Source organism: Microchirus variegatus (assembly GCF_963457635.1).
Source record: "Microchirus variegatus genome assembly, chromosome: 15".
NCBI classification, from domain to species: Eukaryota; Metazoa; Chordata; class Actinopteri; order Pleuronectiformes; family Soleidae; genus Microchirus; species Microchirus variegatus.
In genome coordinates this window covers 25,537,602-25,557,958 of record NC_139816.1, presented here as the reverse complement: position 1 = coordinate 25,557,958, position 20,357 = coordinate 25,537,602, and the positions used below count along the sequence as shown (strand labels likewise).

The window sequence follows — 20,357 nt, the reverse complement described above, 5'->3', positions numbered from 1 at the left end:
TCAATAAAATAATATGGCCTTCCTATTCGCCACAGCCAGAAGTCGGATGTTGCGTACACAGCCAGCAGCAGCTTCCTGGAGCGTCTCGTCATTAGAGCCCATGATGTGGATGAGGGGCTATGGGAGCAATAGGAGAAAGGTCACAATTATTTCCAACTTTAAAAGCCATTTTCATGCTGAGCATACTGAGACTTTTTGAATACAGGTGGAACCAATTAAAAAGGTGATTAATATTAGTGGATTCTTTTCACCCTGCACCACCCATGTGTGACAAAGCTGTTCTTTGTCTTTGAGATGTATGTGAGATGTTGTTTTTGTATGCACTATGTTTTATGTCTTAAATGTATTTTTCATTTGTTCACTTGTTTCATTTTACTACCATACAGCACTTTGGTCAACTATTAACTGTATAACAACTGTTATTAAATAAGCTTTTTTAAAGCAGACCTAGACCGGAAATTCCAATTAACGCGGTTTTTGTAGTGTGTATCTGCGTCATTACCTTGTTTAAGAAGCCCTGAAGGTTCAAAACAAACAGTTCAGCCACTGCTGAGAATGCTGTGTTTTATTGTAATCTCAGGCTCAGCGAGATCTCTGAAAAAACCCGGTCCGGTTACGTAAACACCGGTTCTCCAGAACAGCAGATCGTCCTGCTCCGGGCACTAGTCCGGGCACATCCGGTTGCGTACATTGAACCGCAGAAGAAGAATATGTCTGTTGTGGAGCTGTTTCACGAGCAACAGTGTCTTCTGACTCTGGGTCTGACTCCGGGTCAAAGTCATCAAAGGGACTGCGGCGGGGAGTCGTGACAAAACTATTTTTAAACATTGTTAAAACAATATTTTGATAATGAGTAGCAGTGCATTCACCGTTCCAGAGGGGGGAGCTGCGCTTCTGAGAGCGGATATGCTGAATATGTCACTTCCGGGTACTGGCCAATCACAAGACAGTTGGGAAGGCTCTACGCCGGCTGGCCAATCACAACACACTCTGTCTTCACGGGGGTGAGATTTATGTCTGAAGTATTGTGGCTCAGGAGAGCGTCAGAAAAGACAGATTTCTATCGGCTCGTTTACAGCAACTAGGAGGTTTTTGACCATAAAAACAAGTTAATTTATGTAAGTAGACCTCCATAACTAACATAATATGTTAGTTATGGAGGTCTACTTACATAGTGCAACAGGACCACTCTATGTGAGCTTTAATAAATTGGTTTGGACTGGATTTTACTTTGGTCATTCGTTCAAACCCAGTGGAGATTGAAAGTTTTAAAGTCAGTAACAAAATTAAATTAAGTACGATGGAATTACCTGCGATGGACAGGCGAACTGTCCAGGGTGTAGCCCGCCTATCGCCCTTATCAGCTGAGAAAGGCTCAGCACCCCCACGACCCTCCGGTGGAGGATAAAGCGGTAGATATTGGATGGATGGAAGATGAAATTACCATTATTGAGCAGTGTCCCAATTTGTAAAAAGGAGTTTTTCTAAAAACATTCATGGCTCATCCCTATGCTAAGAACCATAGCAGGAATGCGCAGCATTGCTTTGCTCCGTAAATGATGCCAGACTAATTCCAATTGGAGCAGAACTCAATATAAACACTTCTGCAATACGTACTCATTTAACCAGGGAGTGAATATCAGGAAAGGGGTATAATACAGCTGTGGAAAAACACCTATAACCTGGATGGTTAGGCTATTGTACATGTGTTGCCATCAGTCACTGCACACCTGCACCAGTGCTGAGTGCAAAGTTCAACAGCACCGTGGCTACTTGGTGACACTTTTAAGCTGCACTGTCACGTGTCCGTCTGTGTGTGTGTGCATGTGTGTATTGTATGTGGGTGTGTGTCCTATTTCCAAACCATGCCTCAGCAAAGGGGTTACAGCTGCAAGCACACATGCTTCTGTAAGTTTGTTCGGATGAAAGGCATGCAGGGCGAGCTTGACATTAAAAACCTGAGCATGAACCACACCACTCGACAGCCTTTCCGCTGCTCCAAAGGTCAGATTATATCCGACTATTAGTGGCTTGGGTAATGGATCTTGTTAGATCTTATTGCAGAACAGGGATTTTTTGCTTTCCAGAAATTCAGAGTTTCCCAAGTTTATTGTTTGGTTTCATAAAAGTGAACATTTAGAAAGATTATTGTACCTTTAAAGAGCAGCGAGTTTATATAAGACTAAGCAACAACAAAAACAAATCCCACAATGGATATTTGGAGTACCGCTGTGTGGCATGTGTTTTAAGGGGTGAGCTTTTTCCCCCCTTTTTATCTGCAGCAAAATCACTACATTATGTATGTGGGCAGTTGTGGGGCTGAATCAAAATAAAACTAAATGTAAGCATAAATACTCTAGTGCAATGGATGAAACTAAATTTTTTCAATGTGTGCTGTGTGGTAAAATCACAATAGTGTGCCACTGAGGTTTCTATAGGCCACACTTTCAATTACTCTGGATCAACTTGTTTACATCCATAATGAGCAGACAGCAACATAGCATCCTTCAGCTAAGCACATAAGGACTCCCTTCTCCTATAACGGAGCCCTGATAAATAAAGCAGAGTGCAGAGACACCACATACAGTAGATGCATCAATGCCTTGTTCTTAACTGGATGGGGGATTTAGAAAAACATTTCCTTAACAAAGAGCAGCAGGCTGACGAGTGGTGTTTGAACACCATCTGGTTAGTTTCTCTGGTTTCTCTGCAGCAATGTCACATTTCTGTTGATCCTCCACAGCAGCACAGACGATAGTACACTGTCAAAGGACTTGAATCAGTGGCTACCACATTTCAACAATAAGAACAACAATAATAATAATAATAATAATGATAATAATAATAATAATAATAATACAAAAAATCCACTCATTTAGATTTATTTTACAGCAGCAGAGTGACTCATTCAAAAATCCTGTTTAGCACTGGCTTTACAAACCAGCAAAAGTGATGAGGTTCCTTTGTCTGTTTCAGACATAATCTGCAATAACATTTTCTGTATAGACAGTTGCTAATGTCTGTCCACCTCTGTCAGAACAGAACCTGAGTTTCCCTTTCAGGTTATCATTGTGTTCAAAATGTGTGTCTGGACGGAGCTGAGGTGCACCAACCACAACCCTTCTCCATGTTACATGCTAAGTTAAAGCGCCACTCTGCACATTTGTGTGGTTAGCAAACAGCATTCCCAGGATTTCAGCACAAAGATAAACAGTAAAAAGGGAAACAGATGAAAGACGAGGTGAGCTAGCTTGGGTATGTGCACGAAAGCTTTGTCAACGTATACGCTGTGATTTCAGTCCAAAATTGAGAAAATAATATCCTTCCTGCTGATTATAATCACAACGTTTTTGGGAAACTGCATAGATCAGTCCAAGATGTCAGCTACTCTCAATGCACCAGTGTCAAGGGGTACATATACGAAACATTTGCCCTCGAGGATGGTTTTATATGATTTTTAAATAGCATCCAAAACGCCTCCAAAAGCAAACTCACATCCACAGGCTCCAGAATACATGCAGCTAACTAGACAAGTATCTTTTGTGAAAAGAGAGGATGCCTGAGAAGTGCCAGAGGCAGCATTTTTGCCAACCTCATAGCATGTTATTCAGACGTAGCCAAATAAGGTCTCCCGAAGCGCACAGCTAGGCTAAGATAAGCGTGTCTCTCTTTCCTCCCCTTTTTTCTACATTGCTCTTTCCCTCCCAGCTGGGAGCTCTAGGAATATAATACGCCACTTGTTAGTTATTCCCTCACTGTGGTAACATGAACACTTGCCCCACGTTTGAAAACTGGATCGTGAGTTTTTGAGGTTTTTTGCACTTCAGAGAGCTCCAGTGAGTCCTGACCTCCAAGAAGGGAGCCAGGGAACAAGCCCCCCACCCTCCTCCAGCTGAGGGGAGAGGGGGAGAAAGCATGTGTGGAGTCTGGGAAGGCTGCACATACTGTTGCATGTACATATACACACACATCCTATCGCACATGGAGGTGTCATGGTGTTAAGTGTGCTCTCTTGGACGGCTTCTGCCTGCAGGAGTTCAAGTTGAAATTCCCCTGTGCCGGGTCTAACAGCCATTATGGCTCCATCACCCCGTCGCCCCCAATCCCAGCATTCCCATGTTCTAGACTTGAGTGTGGAGGCAAACAGCACAGACAGACAGCAGTGTTTAGCTCGGCTGAGGGGAAGTTGGCGCGGGAAGTCAAGGTAAACAACATTCCCTGCTGCCTCCAGTGAGCTGGAGGCTGCTGCTTTTTCTGTGTCTCTAAAGAGGAAGAGGAAAAGAATCACAAAGTCAGGCTCAACCCTGAGTCTGTTCTACCTGAAAAATAGGGCTTGGCAGTAAAGGTCTGGATATAAGGGAAAAGAGGCTCAAGGCTGAAAACATTACACTACATGGATCTCAAAAACACGGTAGTCATAACAGACACACAACGCCTGTGTCATCTGTCCACCACACCCGCAACCTGAAGTTACAAACCAAGACAACTGCACAAGTTAAACCTATGATGTTCTGCTTGGTTTTTACTCCTTCCCTTATATTTGTGTAATTTTGTGCCTCCCACGATGTCTGTGCAAACTTTCACTCCCACAGTCTGAGCTGGTACAGGAGAACAAAATTAAAACCAACACCAACCGTGCTGCAGCCTACGTTTGCTCGTGGCAACAAAAGAGCAAACATTTTTCTCTTTTAGATGAATTAAAGCCTAAAATACATACCAGGACCTGGCAAAAACCACGCTCTGAAATACCCTTGCTTGAAAATTACCAATAATTACCATCCACATTTTTGCAATTTTCATCAATTTACTTCACAAAGCTTTTCTTATGAAAGAGTCTCTTTAATACAAATAGCTGGCTGAAGCTGTCTACAAGGATTTATAGTTTCAGCAAACAATACCCAGTCCTTTGGAAGCAATGAAAAACATGGGGGGTGGGGAGAACGTTTTTGTACATGACACAAAATAAAGCACATCCATACAACTGTGAGATACCAAGATTGGATGTCAATCCAATGGCTTCATATCTTAAATCTCTCTTTGCTGTTCATTTCCTGATAGATAGCTTTATCCAAAACATATTTTAACATAGTTTTTGCATATTTCTGTGGTCACATATTACTCTTGGCATTTGGATTACATAACTAATATACACAATTTGAATGTTTTGGTTGGGACAAAATAAAACTAAAATAAAAGTGGAGCTATGCAGGATTTTTACCCAAATTTAACAGCTTTGGTGTCATTGTGATGGTTAAATGACTTGTGGGAGATTGGCTGCTGTCTCCACTCACTCTACTGCCTGTTATTTGTTTTCGGTGGCCAGTTGGCTGTTCCATTGGCATGTGTTGTTGTTTCGACGAAATGTGTTCGGTATGCACATCGACAGGACAGGGCAAGGAAGGTAAACTTTTTACAACAGTGAGGATAAAGCGGGAGACCATGGCTCGATGGATGTATTGTACTCCAAAATTGTAAGGGCATCTCTGTAGAGAAAAAGGCGAAAAAGCAACCAGACTTGCAAAGTTCCATTTTAACTTATACTATCATGGCTTCCAGGATGAAATATTGGATATTGTAAACATTATTGTATAACTCTTGTTGCATCCTATGAATGCTACAGATTGGTGCTTGAGAGGTAAACTACATTTATATACCAACTTCAGAGTAAGAGGGAAGAGCAGAGAGACATTCGCTCTACATACCAGTGAATATGTTTTGAGAGTTTCACGGACAAAATATGGTTCTAATAATACAAGATGTCCAAAATTTTTCAGTGCCATAAATTAGATGCAGGACGCTCTATCAATACCCAATGAACCCTCTACAACCCATTCAAAACTATTAGAGGCATTGTTCTAACACACTGTGCACTGCTGTGCACACTGAATGGAAGGGAACGAGCAGCTCCAATCCAGGTAAGTCTGAGCCTACCCGTCCAGACCGAGTGAGACTAAGACCAGACTGAACAATGAGGGTGCCTGTGTTGTGTTTCCATGTCTGAGATTAGGAACAAATGCAGTACTGGTGCAGTTACGTGGCCTTTTGTAATTAAGCTCTTTAAAAGTCTAAAAATACATTATGGAGTTGTGTTGCAACTCCTAGCTGGTACATTAATAAGGGCAAACACTGCAGAGACAGATTAAAGAGGGCGGTATGTCTTGCATTTACACACAAACACACACACACACATGCGCGCACACACACTGAGCAAGAAGGAGGACTTGTCCAGTTTTTGTGGCTCAAACTACAAAAAGAATTCATCTTAATTACTTTTGCAAATTGGACATAACTCTTTCAGAACACCCAATGTTCAGTCCAGCTACCAATTATAACAAGTGTTGAACCACATACACTGTAACAGCAGATCAAGCTAAAGTGTACCATTTAACGAACATGGGAAAAAAATATCTGGCTGCAACAGCTGAACCACTTCATAATTTATATTGCAGTTGTTATTTAGAGGGGAAAGAAAGGATTTAAAGGCACTGTGGCCACAGAAAGATTTCTCATGTGAAAGTCTTTCTGTGTGAAACATGACTGAGAGTGATAGCAAGGTTTTCTCCAAATGCTGTATATGGGTACATGACCACCAGTGACATGATATAAATTACAGCACAATCTCAACATAAAATCTCTGCATTGCTGTCAGAGACAAACATAAACATTCTCTTGAGCATGGAAACAGCCTGACAGAGGAAAATGCAAAACATGGCTTGTTTCTATTTGGATGAATGCTACAGAACTGTCATGATGAAGAAAGGCGGCGGATGTAGAAGAGGAAAACAAATTTGGCCATAAAAAAAAATATTCTCCTTTAGCCTTGAACAGCTCTCACCGTGCTCCTTGGCCTGAACCATATCTTTGTTGCATTCTACCCTGATGTCCAGGAACAGCCCTTAGCAACGGTTACCCCCAGCTACAGCCCTTTGACTTGTGCTGTAATGGCATCTAGGGTCTACCAGAGAAATGGCACTTTGCACACACTGAGCTGTTTGCTTTTCTGAATTCCCATGACAGCTAGAAAGTGGAGTCGTGTTTCCGCCACCAAATAAAACCCACTTTGTTTCTGCACCACTGGTCAAAGGCTCTGAAAACAGTCACAGCTTTTCAACGTTTATTACTCAGTACATTTCACACATCACTAAAACAAGAGTGGTGGGAGGCCAGAGCACATTTTTTGCGATGTAATTATGCCAGATATAGTCTCCAAAGCACTAAATAAACTAGATTAATAGCTACAACTGCTACTTATCTGCAAAGAAAAAAGTGGTAAGGGAGGATTAAAACATTCAACTGACCTTGACCACTCCTTTCTCGTGCATTGTGATGCAATTACTAGGGTCCTTGGATAGCTGATACAAGGCCATAGCTGTGCTTTGGTGGACTGGGGCATCTTTAGACTTGAGGTAGCGCACCAGTGGGGCCACAGCTCCGGCTTCACCAAAGGATGCCCTGTTGCTGCCCCACATGCAGCAGTGGCCGATGGCCTCAGCAAGGTGTTGACGGAGCATGTCATCTGTCTGTAGAGAAGAGGACAGGAGGGTATTGGACTTTTGATGCCAGTTTCTTTAAAATGTAGAGAACAACATGCTCTACGTGAGAATCATGGAAATATCTACCAATGTTCTTTGTATTAGTGATATGAGATATAAGATAAAATGCACTGTAAATAGAGTCATTTCTACATTGACAATATTGACAGTGTTCTTGAATAGTACCTTGTTGTTTGTCTCCAGTGGTGAACTCTACTTACTGTGTTAGTCAACTTGGCCAACAACGGCACGACCCCATGATCAGTAAGGACTGCCAGATTCTCCTTGTCTTTGGCTATTTTGGCGATGGCAGCGCAAATGCTTGCCAGCACCTCATTGTTTGTTGACTTCAGCAAATTAACAATCAGTTCCAACCCACCAACGAGGGAGCGCACCATTTCCCCGGCATCCTACAGTCAAAGAGTTTGTTATTAGCTGGTGCTCTATGAAAGTGGACATGGAACATGTTGGGGAAGGAGGGAGTATGATGGATTAGGAAAGAGGGGAAGGAGGCAGATAAATTTAAGCTAGGCAAGCAAAACAAGAAACACTAAATAAGCACAAACAATGTATTTATATCAGCTCAGGCAACACAATCATGGACCCATTATTGCAATTCAACTCATGGAACTATCTTTATCTGTGTAAAACATATGCTTTCAAAAATAAAAACACACTCCTCCATGGTACTACTGTGTTTTGGATGAGCAAGCAATAAATCTGACATCTTTGTAAACCTCTCCTCTCACCCTAGTATGTCATAATGAAGATGAAACATAGAATTTAGAGCTTAGAAGTAACATTTAAATCTTTTGCCCGAGGCTGACACAGTGCAGACTCAAAGTTTCATGGTTTGAATTCACGGCACCAGCTGGTACCACAGGACTCTGAGCCACTTATGGGGCAAAGCCTACCAAACCAAGAGGCTGGTAGGGAGTGCTGAGGGAACCACAGCGGAAGAGCTGGCACACACACTGGATTTAGTATGGCTTGGCACATCAGGCCTCTGTTTAAAATCACAACACACCGTATCGCTGGCCACAGGAGAATACATCAAGGTGGCTGAGTCTGTAATGTTCAGTGCTTTGAAAATAGAACAGAAATTTCCCCAAAAGCATACAATTATGGATCATTGCATGCAAATCACAAAGCATGCTTAATTTGAGTCCATTTCAACATCAATCTACATGACCAGAGCTGTTGTCCGGCACCCTAGTGTGAAGTACAGCTCACAAAATGTATTATGTGCCCTGCATTGTAGTGCTTTGTTTTACAAATTATAGGATTTTATGAAATTCAGCACTAGCACAAAAACAGGAGCTGATTTACAGTTTGAGTATTCAGCGACATTGTGGGAGTGTGATGTACTGCTGTGTTGTCTCAAACAGAGCGCTCACTACTAAGATCAGGTCATGCTGCAGTGTAAAGGTTCTGTGATGCTGTGCCAGAGGATGAGCCATGTATGCAGTACAGGGCATGGAGGGGAGGGATGGGGTATGCCGGGGGCCAGGAGCTGACCCTCCGACACACAGGAAGCCCTTCCTCAGGAATACTGATGATGGCTGACCGGGAGTCCATGCGACAGAGGAAGCTCTCTCAAGCCACCAGCTGCGACAGACTAGCCAGAATCTCTTTCATGGACCAGATCTAAAAACCGCAGCATTATGAGGGAGCGCACGGAAAGGGCTTTATCGCTATCCTCACGCTCCCGTCCTCTTACCCAGGGTGAAATTAAATAGAAAACACATTATCTGCTGAGTGTGATGTGAAGCTGAGGGGAGCAAGCCATGGTAAGAAAGGTGGAGCATGTCCTGACCTCTTCTCTAAGGCAATCAGGCTTCCGTGGCATACATGTATACTAATAAAAATAAATCAAACATCTCACTGCTCCTCTGCATCCAGGCACATTAATGATAAACCCCCATTATTGTTGATCAGGGAATGAAGATGACTGAATGCTTCACTACAAATCTTATGGCATTGCGTTTTGGAACTGTGGGCATAGGACACAGTGTCTGCTTATGGAGAGGCAGCACTGTATGGAGCATCCATCTGATGCATTTATACCATAGCTCTTTCATAAATCCACCATGGAACTACTAACTCAAGCCACATGTTTTTTTTTATCTTAATAACAACTGTACAAAGCAGCTGTATCAGGTTCCTCTGCTCAATGGGCAAAGACCACTATTTAGCGCTTGTCGCTGCCCCAGCCCCCAGCCCAGAAAAATCACCCGTAGAGCATGTTCATGAATTTCCCACAAAATTCGTGCACTGACATCCAGACAAACATTGTCAAACTTTGTTAGGGCTCAATAGTGGGTCCACAGTCCCCCATCTCTCACCATATGGTTGCCATGCATCATTTTTGCTACACTTCTGGGCCAGAGAAATTCCAGCCAGTTAAAAGAAATGCTTCACTCCCAAGACACCTGCCTGGACCCAGTACATGTTAAACCTAACCAGGTTGTCTCACTGACAAGCTGTTTACCTAAATCACAGCGATAATCTAATAGAACAACATTACGTTTGTCGCTGGAAGCGAATCAAGTGCCCGGGAGATCAAAGACCTGCTAGTGTGCAACTGAAATTAGACTTGGTTGACAACATAGCTGTGTAATAGTTTGCTAAAGTTCCAGCTGACGATGGCATAATGACACACATAATGTTTTAAAAGAGAGGTCCAAAGATTTTTGAACTGCACCTATAATAACATCTGATTCACAAAAGTCTTTAATTTATTCCACACATCGCATTTCTTTGTCAAAGCCTAAATTACGAAAAATGCAAGTTGACTGCCAACAGTTCGGTGAAAGAATTGAATGTTACATACAGACTCAAACAGAGGTGAGGAGTGGGTGACAGAGGTCTGGCAAACTCATATTTATCTAACCTCTCACCTCCAGATTGTTTTTTTAAACTGAAAGTGAAGTGACATGTTTTTTTTTTCCAGAGAACATTTATCAGACTGGGGACACAAGGGGCTTCATACAACGTTGTTGTTGTATAAGACGACATGTTTTCTTCAAGAATCTACAAAATGTTATCTTATGCATTGTTATCTAAAATGACATGCAGTAAGTAATACTCAAATGCAGGTTGTAGGTTATTTTTGCTGTATTTTCATTTGAAAAGTGGGTTGATATACGCCTCTGTAACTGTTAGCACATTTGAGAAAAATATTTTCAGCTGAGAATTCAAAAGCCATGTTACAGGATATTGCTGAGTCTCCCTGCCTTTTTCACAATTCACCAATCCCAGTATGCCAAAGAGGCTTCTCTGCTTCATATTAGCTTGAGGTTCATGTAAGCCTCTACTGATGCAGTGCTGCCCCTGCTAACCTCCCAGGAGCAGCAGCACCAGCATGTGAGCTTATTTAGTGGGATAACCCTTTATTCTGACACAGCACAATCACTACAGAACTTTCTGATTTACAAGCTACCTTTGTGCATATGGTGTGCTTCACTTGTACAGACATGGGACAGAAGACGAGGACAAATCTGTTATGTTGTAGAGGAAGCAAGAACATGTGTACTGTACCTTTGCATTCTCAATGCATGGACAAAGGGCCCATGCGGCACTGGACTGAACATCTGCACTGGGGTTTTTCAATAAGGACCACACCAATCGTACTCCATCGAGCTGGTCAATGATTCTGCAGAAAGTGCAAGAGACAGAAAAGATGTGTGAGAAAGGAGAGAAAGGAATGAATGAAGATTTCATTGAGATCCTATCTTAAGAATAACCTTTGCTTATAATTCTTATTATTATTCTTAAAATGTCTAGCAGGCTGAACACTGAGAGGTGTAAATGCTGCCAGTTCGAAGTTCTTAATTATCAGCAGCAGCCTGAATACAACGATATCCAAGCAGGATCAAATAATCGGTTGATTTCAGCATTGCATTTCATCACAACCTACTTTCAGACCTGCTCATTTCCTCTCAAGCCCTAAAACCTACTCACTGTCTGTTCACTCGTGTCACTCTCCATAGAAAAGCTTGACGGAGATATGGTCAAAGGTTAACATGCATAAACCTATGTATAGTGCTTCATACACACATCTATAAATAGAAAGTGAGACAGTCATACACTTTATGTTGGTGATTTGTTTTTCAACCAAAGCAAAAAAAGAGAACCTCTTTCCAAATCAAACAGAGCCAAGACAGGTTGCCCTGTATTTCATAGGGTATGAGTGAAGTTTACTTAAGCATGAGCTATATTTCATGTTGCATACATGACTGTAGTCAAAACTGTAGTCGGAGTCTGGGAAGTCAAAGAATTACAGCACAGTGCACCCGTTGTCTGGTATAAATAACATGTAACGTGTTCCCCATGTGTGCTTCCACCAACAAGGCCGACATTGAATGCTGTCATAATTACTTAAACACTCCCTAATCACAGTATCTCCATGACTGGCAATGGGTGAACACTCATCAGGGACGTCCCCTCGCTCCATCTGTCTTCCGTTTGCACATAAATCAGTCTAGAGGGATCATAACATCAGAATTCAGTCTGCAGGGCCTCTTAAATCCAGACCAAAAACAAAAATGAAACATCATATCATCCACCAAAATAGTTCTTTTTTAGCATGACGTAGGTATATATAAAAAAAAAATGAGCAATGAAGTTGCAGCAGACATTGATGGATTAGAGGAGGAGACCACAAACCCTGGAGGCATTAAACTTTGTGTTCAGTCTTGTAGCTACATAAGATTCACTGGAGGAACTGCTGTGTCATAAAGCACTCACTGCTTACTGGTTGAGAATAAAAACAAACATAGTAGTATTTCTTGGAAAACTTGGAAGCAATCGATGTTTGTCTAGGGCTTTCAGTAGTCATGGATGACCTGAATCCAAATTATGATGACAGAATGATTGTCCTGATCAACTGAAGGTGGTATTTGAGAAAGAGATTTTGTTGGTAAAAAATGAAATGACAAGAACATTGATGGACTGTGTAGTATCATGCAAACATTATATTTGTTAGCCAACCAAACATCATCTAATCTATGGGTTTTTTGCAGAACAGCTCCAGCCATGTTTGCACAAAGTAATCAAATGTGAGCTGTGCTAATTGCTCAGCACATTACTGTACACATACATGCCTCAAAATAAGCCATCACCACAAAATATACAAAAAGCAACCATTGAAACGAGAACTCTCTGTTTACAGCTGTAAAGGCTGAAAGTTTACAAGGTCTGGCCTAAATATACTGTATATGGCGTGAGAAAATATCTAGAACATGATGAACCTATGTAAAACACTTCTCTTGTGTGAAGTTTACCACAGTTAGTGGCTTTATTTTGACATGCTTCACTTTTTAATGAACCTCTTGGTTTTTACCTCCTCACGAGTGTAATAGGCTCATATTAAACATTAAGTAACAATGAGGATTCAGGCATTACGTTGTGTTTGCGTCCAGTACTAATTAAGAAGGGTCTTGTGTTCCATAGCAGCCTTGTAAAAACAATAGGCGTGGATAAAAGGCACAATGTTCTGCAGTATTGCGGGTGAGGTTAAATGAACACAGAACAAAGACTTCTCTGGACTGTGGTTCACTGTGTTCCCCTGCAATGCTGTCTTGGACAGGGCAGGGCTTTAGGTATGTTCGTCTGACCAGCTCAAGTCTTGATGGTGACCGCAGCGCTATAGTAAAACACTGGGAATTAAACCACAACCACATTTAACACAGCAGGTACAATAAACAAAGCTTTTAAAATGTGTTATTAAGCTGGGGATGAAGGAGAAACCTACCTGCAAAATAACACATTAAAAGAACATAGATTTCTCCAAGCGATGGACCATGACAGGGTAATGATACAGGAATTGGTGTCATTCCTTTGTCAAAACAAATGACATCAAGACGTGTTTAAGAGATCTGCTTTCAGCTAATTCAGTAATGCCAGTGGGGCTGTTTGCCTTGTGTAAACTGTACTGCATATGCCAAAGACAATGTTTAGTTGGTTGAAAGATCTGAAGGAGACTCACGCCATGTTGTCCTGGTCTGTGGCACAGGCCCCCACTGTCTTTGTTACATTCACAAGCAGCTCCTGGGTAAATGAAAAAAAAAAAAACAGTCAGAAACTATGCTTTGAGCAGAAAAAGAAACATTTTCAGCAACAAAAGAAGATTTCACGTGCCGGGTTTGTTCCACTGAGCAGGTTAACTAGTGGCTTGATGCCTCCACACTGGCGGATGATAGTCTTGCTTGTAGGTATCTGGGCGAATTCTCCCAGGGCTCCCACAACATTTACCAGCACATCTTCAGGCTGATCAGTCAGCAGCTCAACCAGGGACTCCAGGACTTTGTACTCCTGAAACCTTCTCAAGGTACAAAGGAGGAAGAACGGCAGAGAATATAATCATTATTTGTTTTCACACTGGTTTATTTATATTTTTACATTAATTGATAGTGAACAGGAGACACAATGAAACAGCCATGTTATTGCCTCTAATATTTTGCGTAATTCTTGTGCAGAAGTGCTGATTTACAAGTTGCAATATGGCTGTGACAAAACATCAAAACAGCAATATTGATACCTTGGTATCAATATTTTTAAAATGTAGCAGCAAGAGAGATTTCCTCATCAGTCTGACTCACCAGTGTCAGAACATCATGACTCATACCGGCAGTGTTTTCAGTGGGACTTGGGGTAACGTGGACGGAAATTAAGTCTCAAAAATGTAGATGTATTTGCAGATTTTTCCACACCAAAGGTTTATAGGAGGAAAAGGCAGTTCTCCCCAAAGAGTGATTAAAAAATTTACCCCATGGTGGCACTAAATGAGTAATTACGGATAATAGTTATTTTTCCTCAGAAGAACATGAAGGCTGCATCAAATTTAATGGTATTCATTAATGTCAGCCTCAGTCTGTAGAATCACCTGGGAACCATGAATGTCAAGACCAAAATTGTGACCAAATGGCAGTGTTGAAAAAATAAAAAGGGGGGATCATTCAACACATGATTTACCTTATGGGGATCATGAAATTCATGGTAATTTGTTATTTCTGTAAATCTTGATGTGTAACATTATGGCCCAAAGTGGTGGTTCCACGGGCAGACAGACTGACGGACCAGTGTTTCCATCCCTAAAGCCACACCACTTGTATGGTTTTCAGTAGTCTGACAGGTGACAGGTAGCAGCAACACTGCCCTAAGCCACATGGGGACAGATCTCTTACTGCAACGCAGTGGTACAGGCAGTTTTCCCACGACTGCTCACAGTTGTCCCTTGTATGTATTTTGCATAACCAAAGCTTTGCTGCGGCTTGGAAACTCTCCCTCCCTCTTTTGCTGTGATTTTTGCCTTGTTTGCCAGTGCTATAGAGTGGTAAACTATAGTAAACATTTAAAAAGGATATAATGTGGTCGCAAAAAAACCTCAACAAACCTCTGATGTACAGTTAAGGTCTATGACTGTTTTTATTCACAGTTACGGTTGCTGGCATCATGGTCCGTAAGCTATTGTAGATGGCCAAGGTCATTTGGTTTTGGTCTGGGTCCACCGACATGCAGCCTATTCTTGCAAGTGAAAACACTGCTAATGAACAGAGGAGCTGCCAATGTTAACTTTGGTTGAATTCACCATAAAGGAAAACAATGGTTTTCCTATGCTATCACTGAAGTGTCATCCACAGTTGACTACAGCAGAATTATCTTGTAATCACAGACATAACTTTTGATAAATGAACGGTAAGTCATGTCTGTTTTTGTTAAGCCAGTCCCAACAGGAGTAATTACGTGATGGCAAGAGTAACATTACACAAAGCTGCCTGAAGCGGCTTCTACTGCAAACACTGGGCTCCACACAACTGTAAGCTCTATTAAAGCCTGTCAGAAGACACAGGAACCACAGTGGGGCTTCTGTGCAGCAGAGCTTTATGATTGATTGTCTGCCTTTTCCCTTCCTCATTCATCTGCACTAGTCACACATGAAACTAAGTGCAGAAGGCTTAAATGCTGCCTTTTATACTGGCTATGGTTTTTAACCAGGCCCAAGAGAAAGTAAGACATTTCAGAGAGCCTAAGTCACTAAGCAGTGGTCATGAAGAGAGAGATGGACCATCAATTATCCTGAAATTTAGTTTAATATGTAAAAAAGTAAATAACTTGGTGGTTCCAGTATGTTTGTGGGGTAAGGGCAAGTATAATTTGGAAGGTCAAATATGCTCCACTCACCTTAAAGGTGAAACAGAGGCACTGGACTGCACTCTACCTGTATTTCATTATTATGCTGGCAAATACAGTCAAAGACTTGGCAATTGTGACTTTCCATTGCAAAGTTACTCTGTCACTCTTTTGTTAAGAGTTTTTACTGCATTTTTTCAGAGTTCATAACACCTTTTTATATGGCCTTTCATGGCCACAAACTGATGCATCTATAAATCTGTGCAAAATTATGTTTTAGTGTTTCTTAGTAGGACTTTTACAAAGGCACATTTTGAGTATATAAGCTCAAGTAAAGTTAATTCTGCAAGACTGGGACCAAACTGATATGAAGGTCATTAACATCTTGTGTAATCTTTCAACAAACACACTTAAGTTGTTCAAGTATTCCAGGGACATCGATTATTTTTCATTTTGATGGATCAGTAATCAGGAAAATGGGTAACACATGCGGCTACTTGTCTTCATCGGATGTTTTCCCCCAACCACGATACTGTCCATGCACCATGCAAATCATCAGTCACATAAAAAAAATAATGTTGTTTGCACAAGGTCTCTTTCATTTAAACATATAATTATTGTAGGAAAAGAGGGGGATCAAAGCTCTGCCTGTTGCTGTAAGCAAACGACATTCCAAAATGATTTTCATTTCAGTTCGCCACTCAGTCTATGATTGATTCTGAAATGAGCACATGCCCCTTAAACCCTGTCACCATTAGTAGACTTTCTTTTTTGACAGTAATGGCTCGGTCACTTCATTCCAAGCTTTTTCTCGACCTCGACATTTTAAGTGAGTATGAAAAAAACAGATCCACTTGCACATACAAGCATGTATTGAATCAATTTCTGCCACTGACCTTCATCCACATCCACATCATCCAAAAAAACAAAAACAAAAAAAACAAAATAAAACATAACAGAAAACAAACATATGTTTAATTAAGAGAACGCTAGGTTATTTTGTGTTTGTTAATGAAGTGTAACTAAATGTGGTTCACATGTGACCATTACAATTATTTATATTATTGTTATATTCAGTAGTAGCAGAGCTGTTTTACATCGCAACAGTGTGACAAGTCATTACGTATGGCACGCGGCCTGTACTGGCAGTATTAAGCTGCCACATTACTCATGGTCAGTGCAGTAACTTGTTTCATCATCGTGCCAAGCTGGAGACAAAAGTCTGTGCCAAGGTGTGTGTTTTTTTTCTTTTTGTTGAAAAAGATTAAGTTTTTAACGTGTTGATATTCAAAATGTGAGTGTCGGTGTAAATAGTAACCATGCATTCATCTTTAAAGAATTATTTAAATGATTTACCCAAAATGATATATTTTCATGACGCTGGTTAAATACTGATTTGTTTATCTTGATTTAAAGGACTCCTGTCTTAACTCGATGTGGCAGCAGAGTCTCCAGCTCCAGTTGGGAGGACTTAACTTAGACTTTAAATGTAGGATATTATTCTGTCGTTTGTGATATATGAGGTGCAGAAAGATGTGCGACTGTTGCTGAGTCTTTTTCTAGTTTTTTTTTTTTTTTCCACAGCAATTTGAAATATATAGGTTTTCTGAGTCAGAAGAAAAACAGTCACACATATTCTCTCTGCTTAAATGACAGTCCTCATCTTCAGAATGAATGAAAGGCAATGTCTTATGGCTTTCTTGGCTGCACTGGATAAGAAAGATTTTGAATCGATTAAGATGTTACCAAGGTATAACACAACTCTGTGTGCTTTGCACATTATGCCCCTGGCCACACTGCAAATACAAAAATACAGCAAATCATTCTTTCAAGGGAGCACTCATGGTTGTGTGAAGCTAATGTCTGGGGCTGCCAAGGCACAATCTCATTATTAATTTTAAAGGGAAAATGGCTGACTTAAAAATCATCTGACACTAAAGAGAAAATCAAAATCCCTTCCAAAAATGTGACTGCTGACTAACCAAGCTAAATGATGCTTACATAAACTTCTACTTTACAAGACAAATGATTAAAGGCTCTGTCAGTCTCCATCTTCTGACATTAGATATCCACCATAGCACAGCAGATTCTTTCAGTTTGTCTACGATTGGTTTAATACTAACAGGCCTCGACTAACGAACCAAGTCTCGTAAATCAGCACATTTGTTGCAGTGTTTATTATTGATAAAAAGGAATTCTGGCTGCAAACATTCACATAAAAGATCAGAGCTAATAGAAAAATACTTCAAAAATACTAAACTAAGTAATCATGTCACACAGATGCCATGGTAAAAGAAAGTACATTATGACAGCATTCAAATGGGGGGGAAATGAAAGATAGTGATGAATTAAGTAAGTAAGTAATAGGATAATTCAAAGATAAAGATTATTAATGCAAGTCAGCAGAACCCATGCTTTAACTGTATCCACATGCTGTAAAACTAGCAATTCAGTCCAGCAAACCTATTCTCCAAAGGTTATGTGCACATGTGACTGAAAGACACTGAGTCTAGATTGATGTGCTTACACTACTACAGGTTCCGACCTGGTATTAATGTTTGTCTTCTAATCACGGCCAGATCGCGTCAAGTAAAAGTCTGAATGTGTCCTAATGCATCCTGAATGTGTCCTTTGTCCATATTCCTTGGAATGTAAAAAACACAATCTGTCCTCAGGATGCATTAAAGACCTCTTCCTCAGCTGACCAGTTTTTTTACACTCATCAAGGTAAATAGTTTGCATTCTTATCTTGTTTAACACTGAAAGCTGCTTTACACTACAATTCACCATCCACCTACATTATTTACTCATTCATACAGTGCATCTATAAGTGCAGTGCATTTTTCTATCACACATCTTTCGTCCACTTACAAGTCCAAGGACACATCGGCATGTAGACTGGGAATCGAACCCACAACCTTCCAGTTCAAAGACAACTTGCACTATCACTGGGTTGTACAGCATTCTTAGTGAGGAAACTCACAGACATAATGTATTCCCTGAGCCTGACCTTAGCCAATGCCTAACCCTTACCATATCCTAAACCCATTACTAACCCCAAATCTTAAAACCAAGTCTTAACACTCAAAAAGCGCTTTGGAGTTGTGAGGACCAGCCAAAAGTCCTCACAAGGTCAAAATGTCCTCATAAAGATAGGACTGAATCAAAATGTGTCCTCATAGCCTAAATACATGTAAACACAAACAGATATGTTGACAGCAGGACCATCTGTACAGCCAGAGTAAAAACAATAATATTGTTCTTACGCTGACTTTATGACTGTCAGCAAATATTATTGTGTTCTTGAATGGCAGAGGAATCCCAGATTCAATCATACGTGGTCACAGGAGATGCAACCAGGAAACATTTTAATGCCAAGTGTAAACAGTTGTACTTTGTGTGATCTGGCTGTGATTAGATCACTGAGGACAGACGTTAATACCAAGTGGGAATGGGACCTAAATCATTTGTTAAAGTCATATTAATATGTAAACAATAAATACCAAACACAGGTTAATTCTGAGTGTGACTTTCTGTGTGCATGCAAAACAAGGTGAGACTGTGATTCATACTCAGCCACATTGTCCACACTGATGGAACACTTCCAGATGGCCCCGGTGGCAGCAGCTAGGAGCTGTTTGTTGTTCACCTTGGCAAGCAAAGAAACCAGTGGCTGCAGACCTTTGTACTTACGCACCAGGTCTCGAGTCTGCTTGTCTTCTGCACACTGCAAAGCAAAAATAGAGCTGTAATTTGAGAAATAAAAAAAAAAAAAAAAAAAACTAGTCTGTCATGACAGAAAATAGCCCAAAATGCTTGGAAGTGGTTGCAATACATGAAGTGTGGAAAAGTGATACCTTGAAGATTGCATTTGCGCAATGCATTTGTAGCTCCTCATTGTCACTGTTAAGGTTTTTGACCAAATCCTTGATCATGCCTTCAGTCTGAATTGCAATCCTGTAGCTCTCCTGCATTATAACAGACCAATTATAGAAGGTCTGACTAATGTGAATATATGTCGCATACACTAGTAACCTTTTTATTCTTTTATTTTGAAATGTTTATTCAGGTACACGTCAACAATTAATCTAGTATTAGCTACATCTGTTTTACAGGCCACCGACTAGATCAGCTTTTACCATACTATACTTAACATACATATACATAACACTATAGTAACATAACACTATACTTTTACCATATGGGGATCAACTCTCTGAATATGGCAGTTTAAAGTCTTATAAATAATAAAAAGCTGGGAAAAAAGCTGCATGCCCCAACGTTATCTCTGGGAATGACTGATGTAGACAACCTGTACCACAGAAATTACAACTGTTCACCCCTCTCACCTGTGATGCACACTCCTGCAGGGTGCCCACAACAGGGACAAGCATGTTCTCATGTGGTGACTTGAGCAATCGTCCCAGCAGCGGAATACCACCAGCCTTACGGATGGCTTCCTTATTCTTTGTACATTTGCTGCAGCTCCAGAGTGCTAAAGCTCCACAGCGAGCCACCTCGACATCCTTCTGCTGGTTTGCAGTCAAGCTTGCTAAATTGGTAACACAGTGTAGCAGGTTTACCTGAGCAGAGAGGCAAGGTACACAGACGAACATGTGGATAAACACCCATAAATATGTATCCAGACAAGCAGGCAGACCACACATGTTTAAGCAGCAAACCTCCATACAC

General features: G+C 40.9%; 1 protein-coding gene across 1 annotated transcript in view; it reads right to left on the bottom strand.

Annotated features, from left to right (window-relative positions):
- Positions 1–20,357, bottom strand: part of odad2 (outer dynein arm docking complex subunit 2) — a gene marked incomplete at its 3' end in the record, with an annotated part of 38,731 nt that continues 18,374 nt past the window's right edge. Inside the window, exons 9-17 of the mRNA XM_083901840.1 lie at positions 20,015–20,248; positions 19,523–19,633; positions 19,238–19,392; positions 13,674–13,854; positions 13,522–13,583; positions 11,073–11,187; positions 7,754–7,942; positions 7,299–7,520; positions 1–117 (exon numbers count right to left, since the gene is read on the bottom strand). Of these exons, the coding sequence (XP_083757966.1) occupies positions 1–117; positions 7,299–7,520; positions 7,754–7,942; positions 11,073–11,187; positions 13,522–13,583; positions 13,674–13,854; positions 19,238–19,392; positions 19,523–19,633; positions 20,015–20,248 (1,386 nt within the window). The remainder of the gene's footprint in view (positions 118–7,298; positions 7,521–7,753; positions 7,943–11,072; positions 11,188–13,521; positions 13,584–13,673; positions 13,855–19,237; positions 19,393–19,522; positions 19,634–20,014; positions 20,249–20,357) is intronic.